Source organism: Nyctibius grandis, chromosome 20 (assembly GCF_013368605.1).
Source record: "Nyctibius grandis isolate bNycGra1 chromosome 20, bNycGra1.pri, whole genome shotgun sequence".
NCBI classification, from domain to species: domain Eukaryota; kingdom Metazoa; phylum Chordata; class Aves; order Nyctibiiformes; family Nyctibiidae; genus Nyctibius; species Nyctibius grandis.
In genome coordinates this window covers 626735-651632 of record NC_090677.1, presented here as the reverse complement: position 1 = coordinate 651632, position 24898 = coordinate 626735, and the positions used below count along the sequence as shown (strand labels likewise).

The following is a 24898-nucleotide window of genomic DNA, read 5'->3' as shown; positions in this document are numbered from 1 at the left end:
TGTTGGAGGCCAAGCCCTACCGAAGCAGGCGCAAGGAGGGACCGAGGGTTCATGCTTTAGCATCCTAAGGGACAAAAATCAATCAAATAAATGGGTCAAAAAGGCATTTTTTCCCCACATGGGTGAAGCCCTGAGGGGAGCCAGCCCAAGCTGAGGGGAGCCACCGCCTCCCCCCTGCCTTACCCGGGGCTGCCCCCTCGCCTGGGGGGGCCCCACTCGAGGCAGGCACAAGGTGGGGACGAGAACCGGGGGCTTTAGTGTGGTGAGGAGCCATAAATGGGTCAAAAAGGTGTTTTTTTTCCACACGGGTGCAGCACTGAGGGGAGCCACCGCCCCGGGCGAGGCGGGGGGGAAGGCGCCGGCCCTGAGGGGAGCCGGAGGCCTCGTAGCCCGGCTCGGTGCCCGCGCCTCCCCCACCGCCTCGCCCGGGGCGGCCCCCTCGCCTGGCTACGAGCTGCCCGGGCTGAGGCGCGGCCCCCGAGGCGAGGGGAAGGCGAGAGGAGGCGGCTCCGCTCCGCCTCTTCCTGCGGGAGCCGCGCAGTTGCCGCCATGGCGCCGTGCCGGGCAGCCGCCGCGGTCTACTCCTCCTCCTTCCCCATCCTCCTGCTGCTGCCGCTGGCGGTGGCGAGCGCGGGGCTGAGCGGTTACTTCGGCACGAAGTCCCGCTACGAGGAGGTGAACCCGCACCTGGTGCGGGACCCGCTGTCGCTGGGTCCCACGGCGGCCGGGTCGCGGCTGCCCGCCGCCTGCGCTCCGCTGCAGCTCCGCGCTTTGCTCCGCCACGGCACCCGCTACCCCACGGCCGGGCAGATCCGCCGCCTGGGCGAGCTGCACGCCCGCCTCCTCCGTCGACCGGCCGCCTCGGGGGCAGCAGCAGCCGCAGCCTGCCCCGCCGCCGCCGCCCTGGCCGCCTGGCAGATGTGGTACGAGGAGAGCCTCGACGGGCGGCTGGCGCCGCAGGGCCGGCGCGACATGGAGCACCTGGCCCGGCGTTTGGCCGCCCGCTTCCCCGCCCTCTTCGCCGCCCGCCGGCGCCTGGTGCTGGCCAGCAGCTCCAAGCACCGCTGCCTGCAGAGCGGCGCCGCCTTCCGCCGCGGGCTCGGGCCTTCCCTCAGTCTCGGCGGCCACGGTAAGCCCGGACCCCCCCACCCGGGTGCTCGGTCCCCGCGAGGGGCTGAGGGACCCCCCCCCGGTGCTCGGTCCCCGAAGGAAACCATGAGGCCACCCCCATGTCTGCCACGTCTAAGGGGGGGCCCTACACCTCACATCCCCCTCTATAGGGCCACCGCCGTGGTGAGGGGGACAGTCCCCGGAAGGGTGGCAGGGCCCCAGCACCCCTGGGGATGGCGGCGGTTCCCCCGGCTGCGTCCCTGAGGCCCGCGTTGTCTTTCAGAGGTGGAGGTTGAAGTTAACGATTCCTTGATGCGGTTTTTCGATCACTGCGCCAAGTTTGTAGCCTTGGTGGAAGAGAACGACGCGGCGATGTGCCAGGTGAATGCCTTCAAAGAGGGGCCCGAGATGAGGAAGGTCTTGGAGAAGGTGGCGAGTGCCTTGTGTTTGCCGGTGGAGGAGCTGAACGCAGGTAAGGCATGCCTTAGGCTTAGAAAAGCAAAGAATAAAAAAGCCAGGTTACAGGCGGCTTCTGCTCCGAGTCTGGCTGAGAGCAGGTCCCGAGACGGTGTGTAGTTATGCCGATTTAAAATATGCTGTAAATCGGAGACGCAGCCTCTAATTAAATGCATAAGGCTGCCAATGTGTTGATGTTGCAGTAATGAATGCTTGTTAGTCAGTGGTCAGAAGAAAAAAGACGTTTGAAAATATCTTTCCTACAGATGAAATCAGCTTTACCTTTGTTTGGAGGGATATGAGCTTGTTGCTCGTTTAATTCTACTTTGTGTGAGCAGATGTAGCTTTTGTAAAGCTATCACAACTCAAGCGCACAAATATCCTCAGGAAAAGGTGGACCTCTATGTCTGTGTTGTAACCTCACTTGTCCAGAAGTGCTGGGTTTCCCTCTGTGGTCAACTGGTGGGGGACACCCCCCCCAAATAGGTGTTGCTGTCGTTACCAGCATGTCCCTAAAGCCGCAGTCGCAAAGTTGCAGCTGTTCAAACTCGGCCACTAACGTGGAGGATGGGTTGTGGTAGTCAGAGTGGTCTGTGTTGAACAGATACACACCTTCCTTGTGTCCACTCTTCGGTCCTTTGTGGTGATGAGGACGCACTGGCGGTTGACACCTGTAGCATGTGTGTCAGCAGATGTGCAGCATTTGATGTGAAATGCTCTCGTTTTCCTCTCAGAGCAATGTAATGTGAAAACCTTGCAATCCGAAATGTGGATTCTGTGTGATGATTCTGTTGAAAGCTGCTTGGTTTTGGTGCTTGGCCTTTGGACTGGCGATTATTTATTGGACTACATCGTTTGCATTGCTAAATTGTAATCACTTTTCATTTTAGAGGCAAGTTGTGAGAAAGTGTAGCAGTGGTTTATCTTTTGCTTGTGTGCTGGATTTATTGCAGATCTTGTTCAAGTGGCTTTTCTCACCTGTTCGTATGAGTTGGCTATAAAAAATGTGACCTCCCCATGGTGTTCACTCTTCAGTGAAGAAGATGCCAAGGTAGGAGCTAAATGGGAGAGAGATTTGAGAAGCCTTCAAAAGATGTCTTAGTGTTCAGATGCAATTCCTTGCACAGTCAAAAGTTGTAAGTTGTGTGTCCCTTACTCATCAACCTAATGAAGCAATTCTTTGGTCTCCAAAGAGCTCTGGCTTAATCAAGCAGCAAGACTGAAATACCCTTCTTCAGTCAGACTTAAATACTCATGCAGTCTTGATTTTTCCTGATTAAAATGTGGGTTTTTTTGCTTCTGTAGTTAATTCATATAGTGCTTTTATTTCTGTAGTATCTGAAATGCTCCGGACAGCTTTGTTTTGCCTATAATCATATGATAAAATGCCTTGATTCCAGAGGACAGCAAATGAGGTCTTCTGGGTCCTTTAAAACCTTGATGTTTTGTTTTTTCTTGTGTGTCAAAGAGTAGTTGATTTCCTGTAGCATGTGGTAGCATCATTGCTCCAGGTTGTGGAGGGTTTTTTTATATTCCCTCTGTCCCATAATAAAAACTTGTGAACTCTGTAACTTTAGGTACTGGAATACCTGAATGACCTGAAGCAATACTGGAAGAGAGGCTATGGATATGACATCAATAGCCGCTCCAGCTGCATTTTATTCCAGGATATCTTCCAGCATTTGGACAAAGCGGTGGAAGAGAGCAAAAGGTAAATAAAAAAGCTTTTGTGCTTTGGCTACAAGCTATCTGTGGGCAATCCTGAGTTGGATTTAATGTGGATAGAAGTTAAGTATTTTACTTCCAAACATAACAATGTTAGGAGAGTTTGAGCTAGGAGAATTTTAATGGAGAGGATCAAATTTTTAGTAGAGCAGTATTACTGTAAAGAGTATATATTTTTTTTTTTCTTCCACTGATGCTCTTGTGCCCAGCTAATGTATTTCCATGTTTTAACTTACTGATCCACACGGGCCTTCAAGGGACAGCCAGCTGTTGTGTGTGATAACGGTGTTCCCTTCCTGCACAGTTTGAGAAGAGGCCATTGAGTTAAAACAATGAGCTTTTTTTTTAAAATGTCCTTGTTAAAAATAATTTGTGGTGAAAACGGAAGACTGTGGGCTGAAAGCATCCCCATGACACATTCTGTGAGCTGGTTACTTAAGCACCTCAGCATGGAAGTCTTACTTTCTGCGTGTGTTTGATTTGAGTCTCTTGTGTTATTAAAGCTTTCTGTTCAGATTAAAGGTTCTGAAATGTAGTTACAGAAAAATAATTACTCCACATCAAGCCAAACACTTAGTGACTCTAGACCAGAACAGGCTGTTGCAGGATGAAGGAGGCTGGGGCTGTAGCAGCAAACCAGCCATGTTGTAACAAATCTGCTTTGTTGTAACTAGGGAAGGGCAGACTTTAGGTGATATACTCAGTGCCCTGTAAGAACAGGAAAAAGACACTTCTGTCCTGAAGTCGTTGTAAATGCCTTGATTTCTTGCATGCATCCGAAGTCAGTGGTTCAGCCAGTCCAAGAACATTTAGTTTCCAGTCATTCTTTTACAGCAAAGCTGTAGTTTGGGAACAGCACTGTAGCTGTAGGAAGGTATTAGGCCTTGTAAGTAACTGTTAGTAGACTTGAAGATAGAGCAACCAGGTGCCTTCAAAGGATGGTGGTCTGATCAAGTGGTTTGTCTTCCTTTATTGCCGTGATTTGACAACAGTAATTTTGTGTCAGTGGAAGAACAATAGCAGCAGTGCTCCATCAGCTGGGTTGCACAGGCCTCAAAACTGCCTTTGTAGTGTCACGGATAAAAGCATCCCTGTACTTCCTGAAAAACTGGAGATGAGCTGCCTGTGCTATTTTTGTGTATTGTTTACCCCTGTGAGCTGGTATCAGTCAGCAGTCGTGATTCAATATCTGTTTGGTGTTGATCTTGTCTTGTGTGAATCAGTATGATGGGGAGAAGTAAAACGGGAATGAAACTGGGATCTGTTGTGGCACGGAGAAAACAAAGGCTTCAGTTACAGGTTGGGACATTTGTGTCACCCAGTTACCTGCATTTGCTTTTATGTGCTGGTAATCTGTTTCTTCTGAGAGCTGCTTTAGGCTGAAATGCAGTGAATTCGTGTGAGAATGAATTTACAACCTGTGTGCACGTTCCTCAGGCAAACTGAGGAACTATAAATTCATACTTTAGTGATATGTCACATGAACTAATGCCTTAGCAGATAAGTGTGGAAATGTTTATAGAAGTACACAAAATCAAGAATATGATTGTAAGATTGTATAAATATTGTGCCATTGAATACTTAAACTTACTTATAAATTGGTTTCTATTAACTTATAACTATCAAATTCAGCTTTGGTGTTGATATGTAAACATCAGCTACATGTGGTGGATGTTCCTGCATTCCTAGCATCCTTGGGACTTTATACTCAGTATATTAAAGTCATAGAATCATAGAGTCATAGAATGGTTTGGGTTGGAAGGGACCTTAAAGACCATCCAGTTCCAACCCCTCTGCCACAGGCACGGACACCTTCCACTAGACCAGGTTGCTCCAAGCCCCATCCAACCTGGCCTTGAACACTGCCAGGGATGGGGCAGCCACAGCTTCTCTGGGCAACCTGGGCCAAGGTCTCACCACCCTCACAGCAAAGAATTTCTTCCTCATATCTCATCTCAATCTCCCCTCTGTCAGTTTAAAACCATTTCCCCTCATCCTATCACTCCATGCCCTTGTAAAAAGCCCCTCTCCCACTTTCCTGTAGCCCCTTCAGGTACTGGAGCCCCCTTCAGGTACTGGAAAAGTAGATCTTGCAGAATAATACTAATGACTTTTATATTTCAGAAACAAAAGCATGACCCAGATATTTGAGGCTGTATGTATGTATTTTTTTACTTGATAACTTGTTGGAAAACACTTTTTTTTCCTTTTAGTTGGCAGACTGAAATTAGAAGTAGCATTAACGTTTTGGATTGGCAGAATGATCCATAAAGTTGATTATAGCAGAGAAGACAGCAAAGAAGTTTTTCTCCTTAAAACTTTGCTAACTGAGGATCCAAGTTGGACATTAACAGTGGTAGAAGAACTGTGTAGTAAGTCAGTTGATGCATAGTTCTCAAACGCTTGGTTGGCTTTTTTTCTGTCCTTTAGTGCAGGATGCAGAGATACCCTGTGTTCATCACTGGAGCTCTGGGTGACGCAGGAATGTTGAGGTCATGTTTAATACATGACATGGTTTCTTTCATCTAAAGTGGAGTTATCACTAGGTAAACAGTACAAGTACTCTTTATCTTAATCACTTGTGGGATTCACCTGGAAAATCAGACTGACGTGTCTGTTTTTAACAGAGTATCGGCTTAGTATGTGAGAAGGTAACCACGTTGAAAATGTGCCTCTGAGGTGTGCACGCAGGCTTTCCCAACACTTGGATCCAGAGTGGTGCCTTGGTCCTGCTCTAATGATGATGTGAGCCCAGGGAAGGGGGCCGTGGGCTTGGAAATGAGAGCTGAGGATGGGAGCGTACAGGACTTCCCTGTGTTGCGTGGCAGCGGCGATCAGGGGCCTTCTTGAATCTTACCTGTGCCGTGCACCAGCCAGCACAAAGGAGACACCTCTGTTTGTTTTGCCATGAGCGGGTTAAAACTTGTCAGTGGCAAACATTAAGTAAGCTTGGCTTTGGGAAGGAGTTGCTGTGAATGAAAGGCGGGCTGAAGGCTGTGATAGCCACCACTCTTCAGCTAAGCTGGCTTAAGAACTTGTGCTGTCAGCCTCTCTGGTGTCTGGAAATTTAAGGCTTGTGTGGGAGTCGGTGATACCTCTCTTTTGGGAGTGCTGGAGTCAAAGCAGTGCTTAAGCTAGATCACCCCTTAAATAAACTTCTTCATTGCATCCTTTCTTCAGCCTACTAGAGAGCTAAATGAAAAATACATCAGGGCACAGGTCATTAACACCCAACTGTGAACAGACTGACAGGCACACTGCTGTGATTGCCTCTGTCAAGTGCTGTGTCTGTCTCTACGAACAGAGAAGGTAAAAACGGGGAATGAGAAGATCAGGAAGAAATGCAGGTTAACAGAAAAACAGACAAGCAAGACCTCTAAGATCACACAGAATCACAGAATCAACCAGGTTGGAAGAGACCTCTGGGATCATCGAGTCCAACCATTGCCTTGACACCACCATGGCAACGAGACCATGGCACTAAGTGCCATGTCCAGTCTTTTCTTAAACCCCTCCAGAGATGGTGACTCCACCACCTCCCTGGGCAGCCCTTTCCAATGGCTAATGACCCTTGCTGAAAAGCAATTCTTCCTGATGTCCAACCTGAACCTCCCCTGGCGAAGCTTGAGGCTGTGTCCTCTTGTCCTATCGCTAGTTGCCTGGGAGAAGAGGCCGACTCCCACTCCACTACAACCTCCCTTCAGGTAGTTGTAGACTGCACTAAGGTCACCTCTAAGCCTCCTCTTCTCCAGGCTAAACAACCCCAGCTCCCTCAGCCGTTCCTCGTAGGTCAGACCCTCCAAGATCCCTCTGTCTTTCTGAAATCTGAAAAAGAACTTCTTAATGTAGCTTGAGTCGTGTAAGGAGAGCTATCAGGTTTGTTTGCTTTTAGTGTAATTTACTCTGTGACAGCCTTTCAATCCTTATATTACATGCACTAGTTAGAAAGCAGCTGTGTGTCTTAACTGTGTATAAGATATCCCTGTAAGTTTAATAACAATAATAATAATAAATAAAAAAACCCCATAGTTGACAAAATCTATATCTGTACTGCTGATTTATTGAGAACTAGATCAGTAGTCACCAAATTACAAGGTGGAGCAGGCTCCTTGGGGAAGAGCACTAAAGGACCGAGATAATTTCATCCTGTCTTTCAGCTTTGGCTGCAGAAGTTTGATTGGAATTGGAATTGCCACCACGGAGGGAAGCAGGTAGTGAGTTTAGGTGTGTGTGTAAAGGATCGGGACCCTAAAACTCTTGTGAAGCTCAAAGCTGAGCGAGCAGGCTGTTTAGTCTGCATCATCCTAATTAGGAATGGAAAGCTTCTGAAGTGTGTTGCCTTGCACAAAAGGAGTGTGTCGCTCCATCCCACGACGTAAGGTGGCAGTCTTAGAGCACTGGAGACCAGTAGAAACTGAGTCTGGTAACCCAGTGCCTTTAACATGTGGAAAACTGCCACCGCCGATGTATTGGAACAGCTTGTGTCTCTGGTGGTCTGGAGAGCGGAGGTGCAACTTTTCATCTAGGGAGAGAGACTTATCCCAGATCCCGTGGCAGTTTGAGAGTAGGGCTGAAAACAAGAAACCATACAAATAAAAATTATACATATACAAATAAAAAAATGTGCCTGTGTCTCTTTTTATGGTATTGTGCAACTTCAAGGAAACAGGTGAAATGCTGTTGCAGCAGTTCATTGCTCAGAAAACGAACCTTTGTGATGATGAAATGTCTTTTTAGTGGGATGTTGTTTCAATTTAGCCATGTTTAACATTGATTTGTAACTGGCTGTTTGCTTTAGAAATCTAAGAACAACAAATCTACTTCCAGAGGATTATCTTTGCTCCAAGCTTAGATTGGGCTATCCCAAAGTAGAAAGGGGAGCGTTTCTGTTCCAGCAAGAAGCTGAGGGATTTGGATTATCTGTTCTGCTCCAGGCTTGGCAGTGGAGGACAGTGTTGACAGCGCTGCATTTTTATAGCATGCTTTAAGTATTTCTGTTCAATAGCTTTGTCCTGTTTTCATGCCCAGTTACAGCTGAATTAAGAAGAGAAACCTTGCTTTTGTTGTAACCCTGTTTCTTTCATGAAGTGATTCTTGACCTGGCAATCTGATTGCTCACCAAACTTAGTTGCCTTGTTAAAGCTCACTTTTCTTCTGGGGAAAATATCTTCTGCTGATGAGTCTAGCCTTTAGAAAATGATGAAGTTGGTAATAAACACCTATTGCTAATTAGTCCCACCTTCAATTTGCAGTGCAAAAGTTTCAGACATTTTTAGGATCTTTCATCATATGAATTTCAGTAGAATTCGTGGTTTAAACTAGCAATGGTCTCTTCTGTGCGGGTCTTGCTGTACAGCAAGATGATTTTGAAGGCTGTGAAGGGGATTTTCACTGTATGATTGCTCTTGTCAGCTGTCCCTATCCAGACAGCCGGTGGAAAGGTGTTGGAATATCTGCTCAAGAACGTGGGTCTGACGCTGACTTTATCGATAGTTGTATTAGTGATGACCTACTGTTAGCACACCCATGCATGGACCCTATTCTTCTGTACCCTCAGTAGCAATAAAGTATAAATGTCTAACAAAGGTTAATTCTTTGGTAGAAAGCATCTACTCCTTGAGACCTTATCACAGCCACAGTGGGCCTTTCAGGACCACATTCCTCCATACCTTCATACCAGTTTGTCAGGTATTGTTGTGGTCACATTTCTAGGGAGAGGTTGGGGGCCAGGACTCTCTCTTCCATAGAAATTTTCTTAATTACAAAAACGAAATTGTATCACAAGAGTTGTATCAGCTTCTTTCTTCCCCTGGAGAAGAGGAGGCTCAGAGGTGACCTTATTGCAGTCTACAACTACCTGAAGGGAGGTTGTAGCGCAGTGGGAGTCGGCCTCTTCTCCCAGGCAACCAGCGATAGGACAAGAGGACACAGCCCAGGCTTCACCAGGGGAGGTTCAGGTTGGACATTAGGAAGCATTTCTTCTCAGCAAGGGTCATTAGCCATTGGAAGGGGCTGCCCAGGGAGGTGGTGGAGTCACCGTCTCTGGAGGTGTTTAAGAAAAGACTGGACATGGCACTTAGTGCCATGGTCTAGTTGCCATGGTGGTGTCAGGACAATGGTTGGACTCCATGATCCCAGAGGTTTCTTCCAACCTCATTGATTCTGTGATTCTGAGTTGAATATAAAATTAAACGAGGTGATTTGTACTGAAATGACATACTTGTGCCATTGTCTTAGTCATAAATCACTTTATTTTGGTGAAGACAAAGGAATGGAATTTTTCTCAAGTCTTCCTGCTACAGATACAAAAATACAGAGTCAGGCTGTGCAACTAGGTGGCAAAGAAGGTAATAGGGAAATACTCTTCACTAAACTGTTGGGTTTTCCCCCCACTGGAGCCTAGGCCTTGCTGAAAGCATTCCTGCTCTTCATTATGTTGCTAAAGTGCCAGGTAGCCATGCATAAGTGCATGTTCACTTGCTGTTTTGCTACTATGGAAGAACCCTCGAAAGGCTGCTCTTACCAGTCAGCATTTGTTTAAACAGTTTGAAAGTGTCTGGTTTCCCAAAGCTGCAGTATTTAGAGAAGCTTCAACATCAGGATGTAGAGGAGCAATCAATGAGCATCACCTTAGCTCAGAAGAAGCGTTGAGTTCTTTGTGGCTCATACCTGGGCTGCGGCTACTGACCAAAACCTATTGTGATTATTTTTTTTTTTTCCCCACACCTAACATGGTTCTGGGCCCCGCACTTCAAGAGAGATGTTGAGGTAGGAGGGCGACCAAGCTGGTGAAGGGTCTGGAGGGTCTGACCTCCGAGGAACGGCTGAGGGAGCTGGGGGTGTTCAGCCTGGAGAAGAGGAGGCTCAGAGGTGACCTTATTGCAGTCTACAACTACCTGAAGGGAGGTTGTAGTGAAGTGGGAGTCGGCCTCTTCTCCCGGGCAACCAGTGATAGGACAAGAGAACACAGCCTCAAGCTTGGCCAGGGGAGGTTCAGGTTGGACATTAGGAAGCATTTCTTCTCAGCAAGGGTCATTAGCCATTGGAAGGGGCTGCCCAGGGAGGTGGTGGAGTCACCATCTCTGGAGGTGTTTAAGAAAAGCCTGGACATGGCACTTAGTGCCATGGTCTAGTTGCCATGGTGGTGTCAGGGCAATGGTTGGACTCAATGATCCCAGAGGTCTCTTCTAACCTGGTTGATTCTGTGATTCTGTGAACATGGTGCTGATGGTAGGAGTGACCTCAGGCTTGACGGGCCCCCATCCCTCCTCAAGAGGCGTATCTGGTCTGTGTGTTGCATGCGACTGCCAGCTCAACCCGATTGCTTACTGGCTTCTCCCCTCATTGTGAGACTTGGCGCACTGAACGTGGGAGGAGAAAGGGGAGACACTACGGTTGCAGGAGGAAGCCCCTGCTGCTGCAGCGTAGGGTATGGGTCTGGAGGAAAACCGTACATAGAAGGGACAAAGATGTGCATTGCTTTTCAGCTTTGGGTTTCTGTGAGATGCCCAGGTGAGCCTTACACTGTGAGCTGGGAGGGCTGCTCTGCCAAGAGGAACTGTGCGAGTTGATGAGAAATCCGTGTATTTTTGTAGTTAATGCAATACAAAGTTGCTAATCTTATAAAAAAAACCTTAACAGCTACAGGCTTGGGCAGGGGTGGATTAGAAAATTGGTTGTGGCACACTTTAAGGATATCAGCTATTCATTAAAGCTGTTTTATACTTTTTTTTTTCTTCTAGCTTCAAATATTTAACAAGTGTGCCTTGTGAAAGAGAATATGAAATACCTGTTATTACTTGTACTGTCCGAAGGGATTACCATAAGGCTCTGGAAATTGGGAGGTATGATTTGTGCAGCCATCTCAGTATTTAAAGTATGTGGCTGATGATTGAAACTACTAACCTAGCTGCACTTACACATTGCAAAATAATTGGTGGTTTCCTCTGAGAGTAAGCGGGTTCAAGGTATTTAAAAAAAAAAAAAGACCTATTTGAATGTAGTTCAAGATCAAGTGAAGGTGATCTTTGTAGTTATACCAGGCTAAGCCATAAGGTAAACAGCTTAATTTGCCAATTTATCGGTAGCTTTTATTGTTTCATGTAATTTTCCTTCCTATTTGCAGGTGAGTTCACAACACAATTGATAACCTTTCTGTAGTCATTTACTACTGTGCTCTTAATTGCTCCTTTCAAAACTATGACTCAGTACAAAAGAATTCAATATAATGAATTCAATGTAAAAACAATTAACTGTTCAAAATGAGCTTTTCATAGTGCATACAAAGGGAACAGAGCAAAAAGCTTCCACGTATGCAGTAGAAATTATATAATTGGATTAAGAAAACCCTTTTGCTTAGATCCACATTTTTCAGTCATTTCTTTTAATAAAACTTCTTGGCTGCTGCTGGGATCCCAAGCTTGCACAGTGCAGGTTCTCGGCAGAAAGGGTTATTAGCCATTGGAAGGGGCTGCCCAGGGAGGTGGTGGAGCCACCATCTCTGGAGGGGTTTAAGAAAAGCCTGGACATGGCACTTAGTGCCATGGTCTAGTTGCCATGGTGGTGTCAGGGCAACGGTTGGACTTGATGATCCCAAAGGGCTCTTCCAGCCTGGTTGATTCTGTGATTCTGTGGGTGCATCAGCAGGTTCAGGATGTCCTGCGTCCCTTAGTGGGAGTTGTAAACCAGTGTGTTTGATCGCCCACCCGGTAGCAGAGCAGCTCCAAAGGAGAACCAGGGCTGTGACATGTACACGTGTGAAGTGTGGGGCAGTTTGTAGCCAGGTGCATGCTACGTGGGCTTACTTTGAGGTGTGAAGTGGCTCTTGCAGAGCCAGGTTAGAGGCGTTGGTACTGTGCTCCCCAGAGGGTCCCTTTCTCAGAGAGCGTGGAGGTGTGGGTGGCCCCGTGTGGCTTTGTATGGGGCCACTTCAGCGATGCCCCACCGTGTCCCCTGGCTCTTTGGGGTACTGGCAGAGCCTGTGATGAAAGCTTCTGGGCTAGGTGCTTGTCACCTCGTCTGCTAATCCCGTAGTGATATATAACTTACCAAAAAAGTTATGACTTGACTTCGGTAAATGTCTCGATCAGCAGCTTTGTATGATATCGTATGGTTGGTAGCTCCATCTGTCAAAGATGGGGCTTCTGACATGATTAAAGAGTGCTTTGGGGAAACCAGGTGGAGACATAAAAGCTTCCACAGGTCCTTGTAGCACATTCAGCCTCTGCATTTCTGAACTGTGTGTGTGTTTGCTACTTCTTTCAGATACCTGAGCACTCCAAGGGATTTCCCCTGGAATGTGTCTTTTCATCCATCTGCGTAGAACTAGATATGTGAAGCGTTGCTTGTACCTTTCAGACTTCCCAGAACGTGCTTAATCTCACATTAATTACCTAATACTTGCTTGCTCAGGATTGCTCTGAAAACATATCTCAGCAACTTTTTGTGGAGTCATACCCTTTTATCTAAGGAATTAAAAAACCCAAGGAAAACAATACCTAGGCAACTAACACACAAATGAACTGGTCTAACCAGTATTCACCTTGGGCAGGAAGGGTTTGACAAGTGGCGTGACCCTCTTGATTTGGCTTTCGCTTGTCACCGTGGTTCAATGTATAGCATCAGCACGGTGCTGCTGCAGTAATCTATTTAATCTCCGAGATCCTAGTGAGAGGTGGGATCATTCGGAAAAGACCCTTTGACACTGTAGAAGCTCTGAAGTGAAATGCAGTGAAGCCTAGTTAGCTTTGAGGGATTAACTCTTGCGGGACTAGATAAGAGCTGTTGCCTTTTAATCAGGGTCTTAAGTGAGTTTTGCATGCTCCTGTCAGCTTTTCAAGTTTGCCTTTGCCATGAGCGAGCTCATCTATGTCCTTGTTGGAAAAGAAGAAAATGTTTGCCTTGTTGGTATTTCATAGAATCCTAGAATCACAGACTGGTTTGGGTTGGAAGGGAGCTTAAAGATCATCTAGTTTCAACACCCCTGCTACGGGCAGGGACATCTTCCTCTAGACCAGGTTGCTCCAAGCCCCATCCAGCCTGACCTTGAACACTGCCAGGGAGGGGGCAGGCACAGCTGCTCTGGGCAACCTGGGCCAGGGTCTCACCACCCTCACAGTAAAGAAGTTCTTCCTCATGTCTCATCTCAGTCTCCCCTCTTTCAGTTTAAAACTGTTCCCCCTCGTCCCATCACTCCATGCCCTTGTAAAAAGTCCCTCTCCAGCTTTCCTGTAGCCCCTTCAGGTACTGGAAGGTGCTAGAAGGTCTCCCCAGAGCCTTCTCTTCTCCAGGCTGAACAGCCCCAACTCTCTCAGCCTGTCTCCAGAGCAGAGGTGCTCCAGCCCTCTGAGCATCTTTGTGGCCTCCTCTGGACTCGCTCCAACAGCTCCGTGTCCTTCTTCTGTTGGTGCCTCCAGAGCTGGACGCAGCACTGCAGGGGGGGTCTCACGAGAGCGGAGCAGAGGGGCAGAATCCCCTCCCTCGCCCTGCTGGCCACGCTGCTGGGGATGCAGCCCAGGACACGGTTGGCTTTCTGGGCTGCCAGCGCATGTTGCCAGCTCATGGTGAGCTTCTTATCACCCATCACCCCCAAGTCCTTCTCCTCAGGGCTGCTCTCAATCTCAATTTGTGGTGGCGTTTTCTTGTGCTGGTCCTGATTCTGGAAAAGAATGAGCACAGCTGTCCTCTGTTTAAGGTGGAAGTTTTGGCACATGAAGACTTAAAACTATCTGGCAGATTTTTACTTTTTTTTCTTCTTCCCACTGGTTTTGAGTTTGAGCAACACCACTGTTAAGTATTTCTGCTGCCCTCTGAGTCCCACCACTGCCACTGCATCCCCTGATCTCTTCTCTTTCCTTGTGTAGATTTAGGGTTCCAGCTGTTTTTTTTCCAGAAATAAACCACAGAGGGAGGGATGGAGAATTCATCCCATAGCTGAAAATAGAGGTTTTTGAGTCCGTTGTCCTGGCTTCTGTGTTGGGGAGAAAAAGGACAGAATGTAGTCTAAGCTTGTTTAACAGTTGCTAAAACTTACCTTCTTTGAAGTTGTTGGAGGGATTTTTACCTGAGGTTTGAAGGTTGGCCAGTTCAGCTTTGCTGTAGGAAATGCTTCTTCTTATCCCACTATCTCCTGGGGTTTGGGTTGTCTCTAGCTGGAAGTCACATTGGTGCTTAGGAGTTAAACTTTGGTTGAAAGAAGGGTCACTTCTTTCATGTCTAAAGTGATGTATCAGTAGTCCCAGAAGAGTAGGAATGATCTGCTGTTGAGGATGGGTGAGCTGATGGAGAAGGTTCAGGGTTAAACCCGAGTCTGCCAAGATGAAGGAGAAGTAGAATTTGCCTGAATGATAAATCCCGCGTCTACGCTTGTCCACGTTGCCTTTTTTTCCATGGTGAGACTTAGCTTTTGGGGTTGTGCTGATGAATTGTTCAGTAACTTCTTCATTTTCTGCTGTGGTCAGATTTACTTAAAGGGTTACAGCATGGGTGCTTTAGCAGCTGAAGCCAACACATCTCCTCAATGAACCCTGCTTGTGTTCTGCCTAGTGACAGTCACTTCTGCTCATTTGGAAGTGCCCCATAAAATTAATATGAAACCAATCGCCAGCGATCACTTTCAGACAAGCTCTTAATATTTTATGGCAAAGTTTTATGCACAGTCTCTTTGTCTCCCTTTAAAGTTGAAAATAAGGATTTTTTTTTCTCTACTCATCAATGTGCTTTCCCAAGTCGTTTACTACTAAATAAAAGGGGGGAAGAAAGTGAATTCACAGAATCAACCAGGTTGGAAGAGCCCTCTGGGATCGAGTCCAACCATTGCCCTGACACCACCCTGTCAACTAGACCATGGCACTAAGTGCCATGTCCAGGCTTTCTTAAACCCCTCTAGAGATGGTGACTCCACCACCTCCCAGGGCAGCCCCTTCCAATGGCTAATGACCATTTCTGAGAAGAAATGCTTCCTAATGTCCAACCTGAACCTCCCCTGGTGAAGCTTGAGGCTGTGTCCTCTTGTCCTATCGCTGGTTGCCTGGGAGAAGAGGCCGACTCCCACTTCACTACAACCTCCCTTCAGGTAGTTGTAGGCTTCAATAAGGTCACCTCTGAGCCTCCTCTTCTCCAATTGAAATATCATTAGCAGTTGCCAGGGTACGATGTTGAGAACTTTGTCTGATGCTTCCATGTGATGCCCGAGTCATTAATCGATCGTAAAGAAGATTAAGTGTGGAAACCTCAGGCCTTCTGTTTAATATTTTATTAGCCTGTGCTACTGTTTTGAATTTATCAGCATTTTGTTGATTGTGCTTTGCACTCCTGTCTTTATCAGAAATGTAGGGGCAGCAGTAACCTTTGCCTGTGTACATGCTCTGAAGAGGCAATCTTCCCTGATTTCCCCATAATTAAAAATATTACTATTGCTGTTTTAACCTTGATGGTGATTTTTATTGTCGTTATTAGACGATAGGAAACCACATCTGAACTGGAGTCGTGACCGCAGACACTGAACAGGGAGTGCTTGAGTAGTCTTGGAAAACAGATACCCAGCGCTGCTGAGAAACCAAGTATACCATGATAGAGGCTTTTGAAAATCCAGGGTTGTATTGTATAAGAAAACAGTTTTAATCCTTGGTAAAATACTACAGTGGGATAGCTGTGAGTGGGAGAGCATTGTTTTGTCTCCCAAACTGGTTTGGCCTGTTAACATGAGCATTTCATGAGGCTAAAGCAGGTGAAATGAAAACTCAAGTTACAGTGAGAATGAGCGCTTTGTTTATCCCTTCTTTTGTCTTCATGAGATTTTCTTCCGTTGTTCTTTAAAACTTCTGTGTATATGTGCTATAATTTGTTTCCTGCTTTGGAAGTGTATGTCTTGCTGGGTTTTTTAACTAAGAAGTTAACCATATTTTTTTTGTGATTTACTTCCATTTCAAAATTCGTGCTAACATCAGCTGGAAGTTAAAGCCAAACCTTGCTGTAAAGCCAGCACTGACAGCCAGAATGTTATTTTTTTTTTCTTAGCATCTCGTAAACCTTTTTTTTTCACAGAATCACAGAATCAATCAGGTTGGAAGAGCCCTCTGGGATCATCGAGTCCAACCACTGCCCTGACACCACCATGGCAACTAGACCATGGCACTAAGTGCCATGTCCAGGCTTTTCTTAAACCCCTCCAGAGATGGTGACTCCACCACCTCCCTGGGCAGCCCCTTCCAATGGCTAATGACCCTTGCTGAGAAGAAATGCTTCCTAATGTCCAACCTGAACCTCCCCTGGCGAAGCTTGAGGCTGTGTCCTCTTGTCCTAGCGCTAGTTGCCTGGGAGAAGAGGCCGACTCCCACTCCACTACAACCTCCCTTCAGGTAGTTGTAGACTGCACTAAGGTCACCTCGGAGCCTCCTCTTCTCCAGGTTAAACAACCCCAGCTCCCTCAGCCGTTCCTCAGAGGTCAGACCCTCCAGACCCTTCCCCAGCTTGGTTGCCCTCCTCTGGACTCGCTCCAACACCTCAGCATCTTTCTTGAAGTGCGCGGCCCAGAACTGGACACAGGATTCAAGGTGTGGCCTCACCAGTGCTGAGTACAGAGGGATGATCACTTCCCTACACCGGCTGGCTACACTATTCCTAATAGAGGCCAGGATGCCATTGGCCTTCTTGGCCACCTGGGCACACTGCTGGCTCATGTTTAGCCGGCTGTCGATCAGCACCCCCAGGTCTCTTTCCGCCGGGCCGCTTTCTAACCACTCTTCCCCCAGCCTGTAGCGCTGCAGGGGGGTTGTTGTGGCCCAAGTGTAAGACCCGGCACTTGTTCTTGTTGAACCTCATGCCGTTGGTCTCTGCCCATCTATCTAACCTGTCCAGATCCCTCTGTAGGGTCTTCCTATCCTCCAGCAGATCAACACTCCCACCCAGCTTGGTGTCATCTGCAAATTTGCTGAGGGTGCACTCAATCCCTACGTCTAGATCATCTATAAAGCTATTGAACAGCACCGGCCCCAGAACTGAACCTTTTCATTGGGGGTGTGTGTGTGTGTCTGTGTGTGTGAAATCCACTCCCTGTGGAGTGAATAATACCTACATACTATGTAACACTTGCTTTGGAGACTTGAGCAGCATGTTTACATTACTAGCTTCCTTGCTTAGTAAACTGTAAAGTACAGACCACCGCATTTGGGAGCAGATGTGTGTATAAGGGCGCGCAGCTGGGATGAAATGAAAATGTGCTGTGTTGCTAGAGCTGGGTGATGCTCTCCCAAGAGTGCTAAAAGAACTTGAATGAGATAGCTGAAGTAACAGCCAGTGTGTGTTGGTTTCAGCCAAGAAGCTTGTGGGGGCTGGCAGGTGAGATGATTTAAAACCAAATAATTAAATAAAGGAAAAATGAAAAAAGCAGCTCCAGGAAAGAATCAGAATTACAGGCAAGTCTGGTGGAAATAATGATTGAGACGAGCATTGATAAGCACCTGGATGAATATGGTGTACCAGAGTAGTGTCAGCATAGCTCTTTGAGAGGAAAACATACCTCTTGGAGCTCTTGTGAAGGATCAGCCATGGTCTAGTTGACACGGTGGTGTCAGGGCAATGGTTGGACTCGATGGTCCCAGAGGGCTCTTCCAACCTGATTGATTGATATCCAAACATCTTTCAACAGGTTTCCTTGTCAAAAGAAATCAAGTAGCCCGGGGTTAAGGGGGCAGGTTCTTACATGGGTAAAAAAATGAATAAGAATGCAAGAAATGGAGGGTGGGAATTGCTGATCGATTTTCCTAGCAGAGGCAGGTCACCAGCAGAGATAGATCTGCAAGGATCTGGGCTGCTCAGCAAGTTGTAAAGGACCGGGAAAAAGAGGTGAGGAGTTAAGTGGCATTGCAAATGCAGCACTTTTATTCCAGATAAGTAAGATAAATTGTTTCTACTAGGAGGATTGTAAAAGGACCTTGTGAGACTAACTGGGCTTGGAAATTGCAGATCTGTGAAGTAATGCCCATGGTAAAAATGATCTTATCTGTCAGGTAGAATCTGGGATAACTTATTGCTCAGGAGTTGAGTTTTGAGGTCACGGTAGTTGTCTGGAAGTATCTCGAACTTCTGTAAGCTGACTAGAAAAGGTGTTAGATGTTGTGAATTAAGAGAACATGTGAGCACAGCATGGTTACCATGTAGCTTATTGTGTTGAGTGTTGTGCATTTCTAATGCTTTGATCTAGAAGGATGTAGCTCATTTGGAAAAACTGGAATGACTAAGGTGGGATTTCTCAACTTGGAAGGAATATTACTGCAAAGTTTTAAGTAGAAGGGATTAAATGGTACACAGCATCTACAAATAGAAAAAAAAATAAGAGCAGTGTGTGAAGCTGTGCAACTCCTTGGCACAGAATGTTGTGCATGCTAGAAATGTATGGATTTAAGGAGAGATTTGACAAAGGGAAGATTAATTGAGAGGTCCTACATTATGTAGAAGCCCAGGAGATCTGGTTTCTACATGACATCTGGCCCAGGAGATCTCTGAGCTGGAAATTGCAGGAGGTCAAAGGAATAGTCTTCTATCTTCTTCTATAGGCATGTGGTTTTTGTTGCTGTTCCTATTTATTGACTGGCAGGAGGGGTGTGAATGTGTCCTAAAACCTAAAAAGACTTCCCTGAAGGTGTGTGTAGAGGAGGAGGTTGTAAATGAAGTAGTCAAATGAGTAAGAGGAGGGAACAAAGAATGGAGAGGGAAGGGAAGAGAAAAGGGGTTGAAGGACCCAAAAGCTTTACAGTTTTAAAATGAGGGAATCAGAGGGGAGGGTTGTAAATAACAAGGGGAGAATTGTAGGCAGAACCACTGGTTTTGGAGGAGTTTGAAGAGGGGCTATAGTGAACGTGCATCTCTTGGTGCAGCAAAGGCATGGGTGGAAAAAAACGTAGCATCCTCCATCCAGAACCTTTCTGTGGTTTTAATGCTGCTCTTGAACAGCAAACAGAGACAGGTTTGTGACATTAAGTGATGTGTTGCCTAAGGGGAGAATACGTGTGTGTATGTGCATACGTGTCCAAGGAGTACAGACAGAAGAGCTGCAGGCTCACCAGGGAGCAGAACGGTGCAAGGTGTGTTTCAGACTGCGCAAACACCGTGACTCCACCAAGCTGGTAGCACAGAGCCCATCCTGTGCCCACACTGAATTGCTGCTTCTCTGATCAAAGTTCAAATCTTCAGGCAAATCCCCCAGTTAACCATTTTTCAGTTGCTTCAGACTTCAGGTTGGAGCGGAGGAAACGCCTCCTTTTCAGGCCAATCGAGATGTGTCTTATCTGTGGGTGGACTTTACTGGCAGCTGGAGTGTTGCCAAACATCACCTCATGTCTCGTGGAAGCGAAACGTGTATTTACACGTGCTACAACAAGTGACCTGGGCTTCTGAGTGCCACTTGGAGATGGTCCCAAAAAGCCATCATCCTTCTCTGGAGCAAGGGGCAGATTTTCATCTTGGCTGATGCTTCCTCATGCAGCGAGCCAGCTCTTATCTCTCCTTTGGTTGAACAGTGTGTAACCTTTTGTTGCACAAACTGGCTTTGTTCATGGGCTGAATCTGTGGGTTAATTTGCTGTCCTGAGTGCTGAGGGAGTGTAATCTTCTTTTGGACAAGTTGGTATTCTCGAGAATTAGTAATAGCAGTAGTCCTGCTTCTAATTTGGACTAATAAAACTGTTTTCCTCCAACGGCTGGATTGCTGTCTTCAGACCAAACTTTGGTAAATGCTGATGTACCTTCCAAACAGCCAAACCATATTACAGGGAAAAAAAAACCCAAACACTGGCAGTATTTTGCTATCAAATTATGATTCTTGTTCTAGCACAATACGCAGTTAAAAGCATTGGTGGTAGTAGAGGTAGGCAAGAAACACTCCTTAAAATCCTGCACCGGTGATGGTGTGCCAGGGAGGGAAGCAGTTTGTGTGTTAAATCCGTAATTTGTCCGCTTGTGCAGGCAATGATGTGGTTGTAGTTAGGTCAGAGGGTAGTAGGGGTTTACTGGAGTTTCTGAATGTGCCAATAAGTTTGTACTCTGGGTCTGACCTACGAGGAACGGCTGAGGGAGCTGGGGGTGTTTAGCCTGGAGAAGAGGAGGCTCAGAGCTGACCTTAGTGCAGTCTACAACTCCCTGAAGGGAGGGTGTAGCGAAGTGGGAGTCGGCCTCTTCTCCCAGGCAACCAGCGATAGGACAAGAGGACACAGCCTCAAGCTTCACCAGGGGAGGTTCAGGTTGGCCATTAGGAAGCATTTCTTCTCAGCAAGGGTCATTAGCCATTGGAAGGGGCTGCCCAGGGAGGTGGTGGAGTCACCATCTCTGGAGGTGTTTAAGAAAAGCCTGGACATAGCACTTAGTGCCATGGTCTAGTTGCCATGGTGGTATGAGGGCAATGGTTGGACTCGATGATCCCAGAGGTCTCTTCCAACCTGGTTGATTCTGTGATACTCGGACTTAATTTTCATCTTGAAACTGAATTGTCAGTTATCCTTCATTACAGCAGTGGGAAAAGGTTTTTGATCCTCAAATCTAGAAAAATTAATGCTGAAAACTTTAAAACTTTCCAGGTCTAAAATGATGATAATGTGGGGGCTTCTCTTCACTGCACCTTGGATTAATTGAGGGAGAAGCTTTTTAATAAAGACTTTAAAAAATTCTCTGTCATTTGAAGCATTTAGAATAGCTAAAGAAAAAGGGTATGTTTTAATAATCAATACTGAGGTACTGCGATGTCCTCGAGCCTTCCCGTGTGCTGACAGTGGAAGGGGACTCCGTCACATCCAAGGAATGGCTTGACTTGGTGATTTGCTGCCCTTCTCTCAAATTCCTGATGGGAGGAGGCAATGCTATTTAAAAATCTTCCATTTAATCCCAAACCAGTATATTAACTGTAGCGTGGTCACTGGATCGTCCCGCACTTGGGAAGGGCACAAGTGAGTAGGTTCACACAGGGAGTCGGAGAGATGTACTGAGTATATGGACACACACCGTGAATCTGTTTCTTGCTTTAGTTTACCATATTTGCAGATGACACCAAGCTGGGTGGGAGTGTAGATCTGCTGGAGGGTAGGAAGGCCCTACAGAGGGATCTGGACAGGTTGGATAGATGGGCCGAGACCAACGGCCTGAGGTTCAACAAGAACAAGTGCCGGGTCTTACACTTGGGCCACAACAACCCCCTGCAGCTCTACAGGCTGGGGGAAGAGTGGTTAGAAAGCGGCCCAGCGGAAAGAGACCTGGGGGTGCTGATGGACAGCCGGCTAAACGTGAGCCAGCAGTGTGCCCAGGTGGCCAAGAAGGCCAATGGCATCCTGGCCTCTATTAGGAACAGTGTAGCCAGCCGGTCTGGGGAAGTGATCGTCCCTCTGTACTCGGCACTGGTGAGGCCACACCTTGAATCCTGTGTCCAGTTCTGGGCCCCGCACTTCAAGAAAGACGTTGAGGTGTTGGAGCGAGTCCAGAGGAGGGCGACCAAGCTGGTGAAGGGTCTGGAGGGTCTGACCTCTGAGGAACGGCTGAGGGAGCTGGGGGTGTTTAGCCTGGAGAAGAGGAGGCTCCGAGGTGACCTTAGTGCAGTCTACAACTACCTGAAGGGAGGTTGTAGTGAAGTGGGAGTCGGCCTCTTCTCCCAGGCAACTAGTGATGGGACAAGAGGACACAGCCTCAAGCTGCTCCAGGGGAGGTTCAGGTTGGACATTAGGAAGCATTTCTTCTCAGCAAGAGTCATTAGCCATTAGAAGGGGCTGCCCAGGGAGGTGGTGGAGTCACCGTATCTGGAGGTGTTTAAGAAAAGACTGGACGTGGCACTTAGTGCCATGGTCTAGTTGCCATGGTGGTGTCAGGGCAATGGTTGGACTCGATGATCCCAGAGGGCTCTTCCAACCTGGTTGATTCTGTGATTCTGTGATTTATACTAGGCTCTAGCTGTAGCCTAACTACATTTAGTACAACTTCTTACATTTTATGGAAGACACAATACTTTAAATTGGGACAAAATTTAGGAAGCTTGGATGCCTTAAAAAACCACCTGTAATATATTGGAAAAAAAAGCTTGTAATATATTGAAAAAAAGCCTGCAATATACTGAAATTCCCAAACAGGTTTTTATCGGACATTGGAGTAAGACAAGTTCAAAGTCTACTTCTCTACACCTTCGCTGCCGACAGCTGTGCAATATGTTGGTATGTTTGTTTTAAAGCACAGGCTCTTGCTCATCCTTTGCGCTTTTTTCTTTTCTTTTTAGTTCAAAACCCATTTCTTCGCCTTTGATTGTACAAGTTGGACATGCAGAGACACTTCAGCCACTGCTCGCCCTTATGGGTTTCTTCAAAGATGATGAGCCTCTCAAGGCAAACAATTACGTCAAACAAACGCATCGGAAATTTCGCAGTGGCCAGATTGTGCCTTACGCAGCCAACCTGGTGTTTGTGCTTTACCACTGTGATCAAGTGAAAACCTCTAAAGAAGAGTATCAAGTGCAGCTGCTGTTGAATGAAAAACTCATGTCGTTTCATCACTCGAATGAAACCATCTCTACTTACACGGACCTCAAGGACTATTACAAGGACATCCTGGAGAACTGCCACTTCAAAGAAGAGTGTGAATTACCAAAAATTAACGTTACTGCAGTTGATGAACTTTGAGGGAGTGAAACGGAGCGGGTGTTCTGCCAAATGACCTCGGTTCTGTTCGACAGACGTTGTGAACAAGCACTTTGGATGATTTGCTGCTGCGTTGACTTTCTAACCTTGCAGATTTGATGGGTTGTCTCAGCTCAATGCACTGTTTATTTATTACATAAGCAGAATTACAAAAACAAACGCTGTAACAGGGATGTTGCTGAGCGTTTGTAGCAAATACGTGATGCAAGATGAAGTGTACCTGTATGTTTATATGTATGAATAAGTAATTTCATTGGTCATTCCTCTTATGAATGTGCCGTAGATGGATTTAAGAGGTGAGGCACCTTCTGTTTTATCAGAGCTGAAGGTGGTTGGACTGATTCAGTATTGCATTGTGCTGCCTGTTTTGCTAGCTACTGTTTTCCTGTGGCGGGCATGAAATAATTCAAAGTTGTGAGCTTTTTTCCCTCCTTTTCCTGGGCCTTTAGGAGGGAGAGGGTACAGAGTCCTTCTCCACAGCTGCCCAACTTCTGCCTGGGCAGCACCATGCAAACATCTCTTCCTTGGGCATTTAAAGCAGGAGAAGTTGCAGAGTTCCTGTGTGCGTTATCTGCCTGAAAAGGGTCCAGGAGTTAAAATTCTTAGTCATCATCGACTCCATCCCTGCATAGCAACTTAGCCTTCAGGGTAAGTAAATTATCTTTAAAAAGAAGTTGTTTAAAAAAATTAAAAAAGGGAGTGGGAAGCAGCCACTCTTCCTTTAAGGTGCTTTGGGAGATGCAGCAGTTGTTCTTTATGTAACCTGGTGTGTCCTTTCACTTGACACCATCAATTTCTTGTGTTAAAGGTTTGGGCTGGGGCATTCAGGTTACGCTCTGCTATGGCTATGAATGTCTTGGTCCTGCCCAGGGGCTGACAGTTTTCCTAGCAGCTCTGGTTGGAAGATACCTCTGGAGGTCTCCAGTCCAGCCTCCTACTTGAAATGGGATTGCTGCTAACCCTAAATCTAGGCAGGTTTTGGACTGTAAAAAGTATCTGGCTGAGACTTGACTTCTGCTAGCTTTAAGGCACCGAACGTGGTGTCACTTAGGTAGGCCTTGTACATTTGATGTGCCACCTTGTTCTTGAAATGAAGCTGGTTTTAAAGCAATTAATTGTGTACGAGTACTGATGATCTTTTAAAGCAACTGCACCTAAAGTAGGTTCACTTGCTCCTGAGAGTTGGAAAGTATTTCAGAGCTCTGCAGTGCGGCAGAAAAGGCAAAAATGAAGATAATTGTCCAGAAATGTCTGAAATGGAGCGTCAGATAAAAATTCCTTCGTCGCCCAGAAGGGAATGGCTGCGTAAACAAGTTGCCCCAAAGCAAATGAGGGTGTGGAATGATGGTGCTGGGAGCTCTTGCAGTGCGTACTCACACCCTATAACGAATGTTCCAGAGCTCACCCTGTAAAGTGAGGCGTAGTTTGCTGTGTTTACTGGGGAGGGGGCGAAAGGTTGGCAGAAGCAATTACCACAGGGTATCGGTGCACTGTAAACATTTATACCCTCATTTGCTTCAGGGTAACTTCTTTTTGTAGCCTCACCTTCAGAACGGGGAACTTAACTGCTGCGAAAAACCAAAAATAGAAAGCCAAACTGGCTCAAAGTTGAGGCGTTAAACTTAGTGTATAATTTTATTTTTCATGAGAACTTAGGCTTCTGTCACTCACTTTTTTTAATATGGCTTGTATAAAAGCACTCAAGGTTTGCATATCTGTAAGTTGAGGAGCAATTGAAAACCTGCTTTTTACTGTTGTGCACTGTGTTAAGGGCTGTTCCCTACGCTGGGACATAAGGCCCTGTTTCGTTAGTGCACCGATTTCTGTGGACACCGTGGTTCTGATCGCTGAAGATACTGATTAAAACTGGTGGGTATTTCAGCATTAACATCCCAGTGAAATACTTAACTGTGTTAGCTCTGGAGATCTTTTTCTGAAGCTGGT

The 24898-nt window shown here is 46.6% G+C and overlaps 1 protein-coding gene across 1 annotated transcript; it reads left to right on the top strand.

Moving 5' to 3' along the window:
* Positions 1–549: 549 nt before the first annotated feature.
* Positions 550–24779, top strand: MINPP1 (multiple inositol-polyphosphate phosphatase 1). The gene is made up of 5 exons (XM_068416673.1): positions 550–1129; positions 1394–1582; positions 2520–2617; positions 3144–3277; positions 22537–24779. Exons 1-5 carry the CDS (start codon positions 550–552, stop codon positions 22934–22936), a joined length of 1401 nt encoding a protein of 466 aa, XP_068272774.1. The 3' UTR covers positions 22937–24779.
* The last annotated feature ends 119 nt before the right edge of the window (positions 24780–24898 follow it).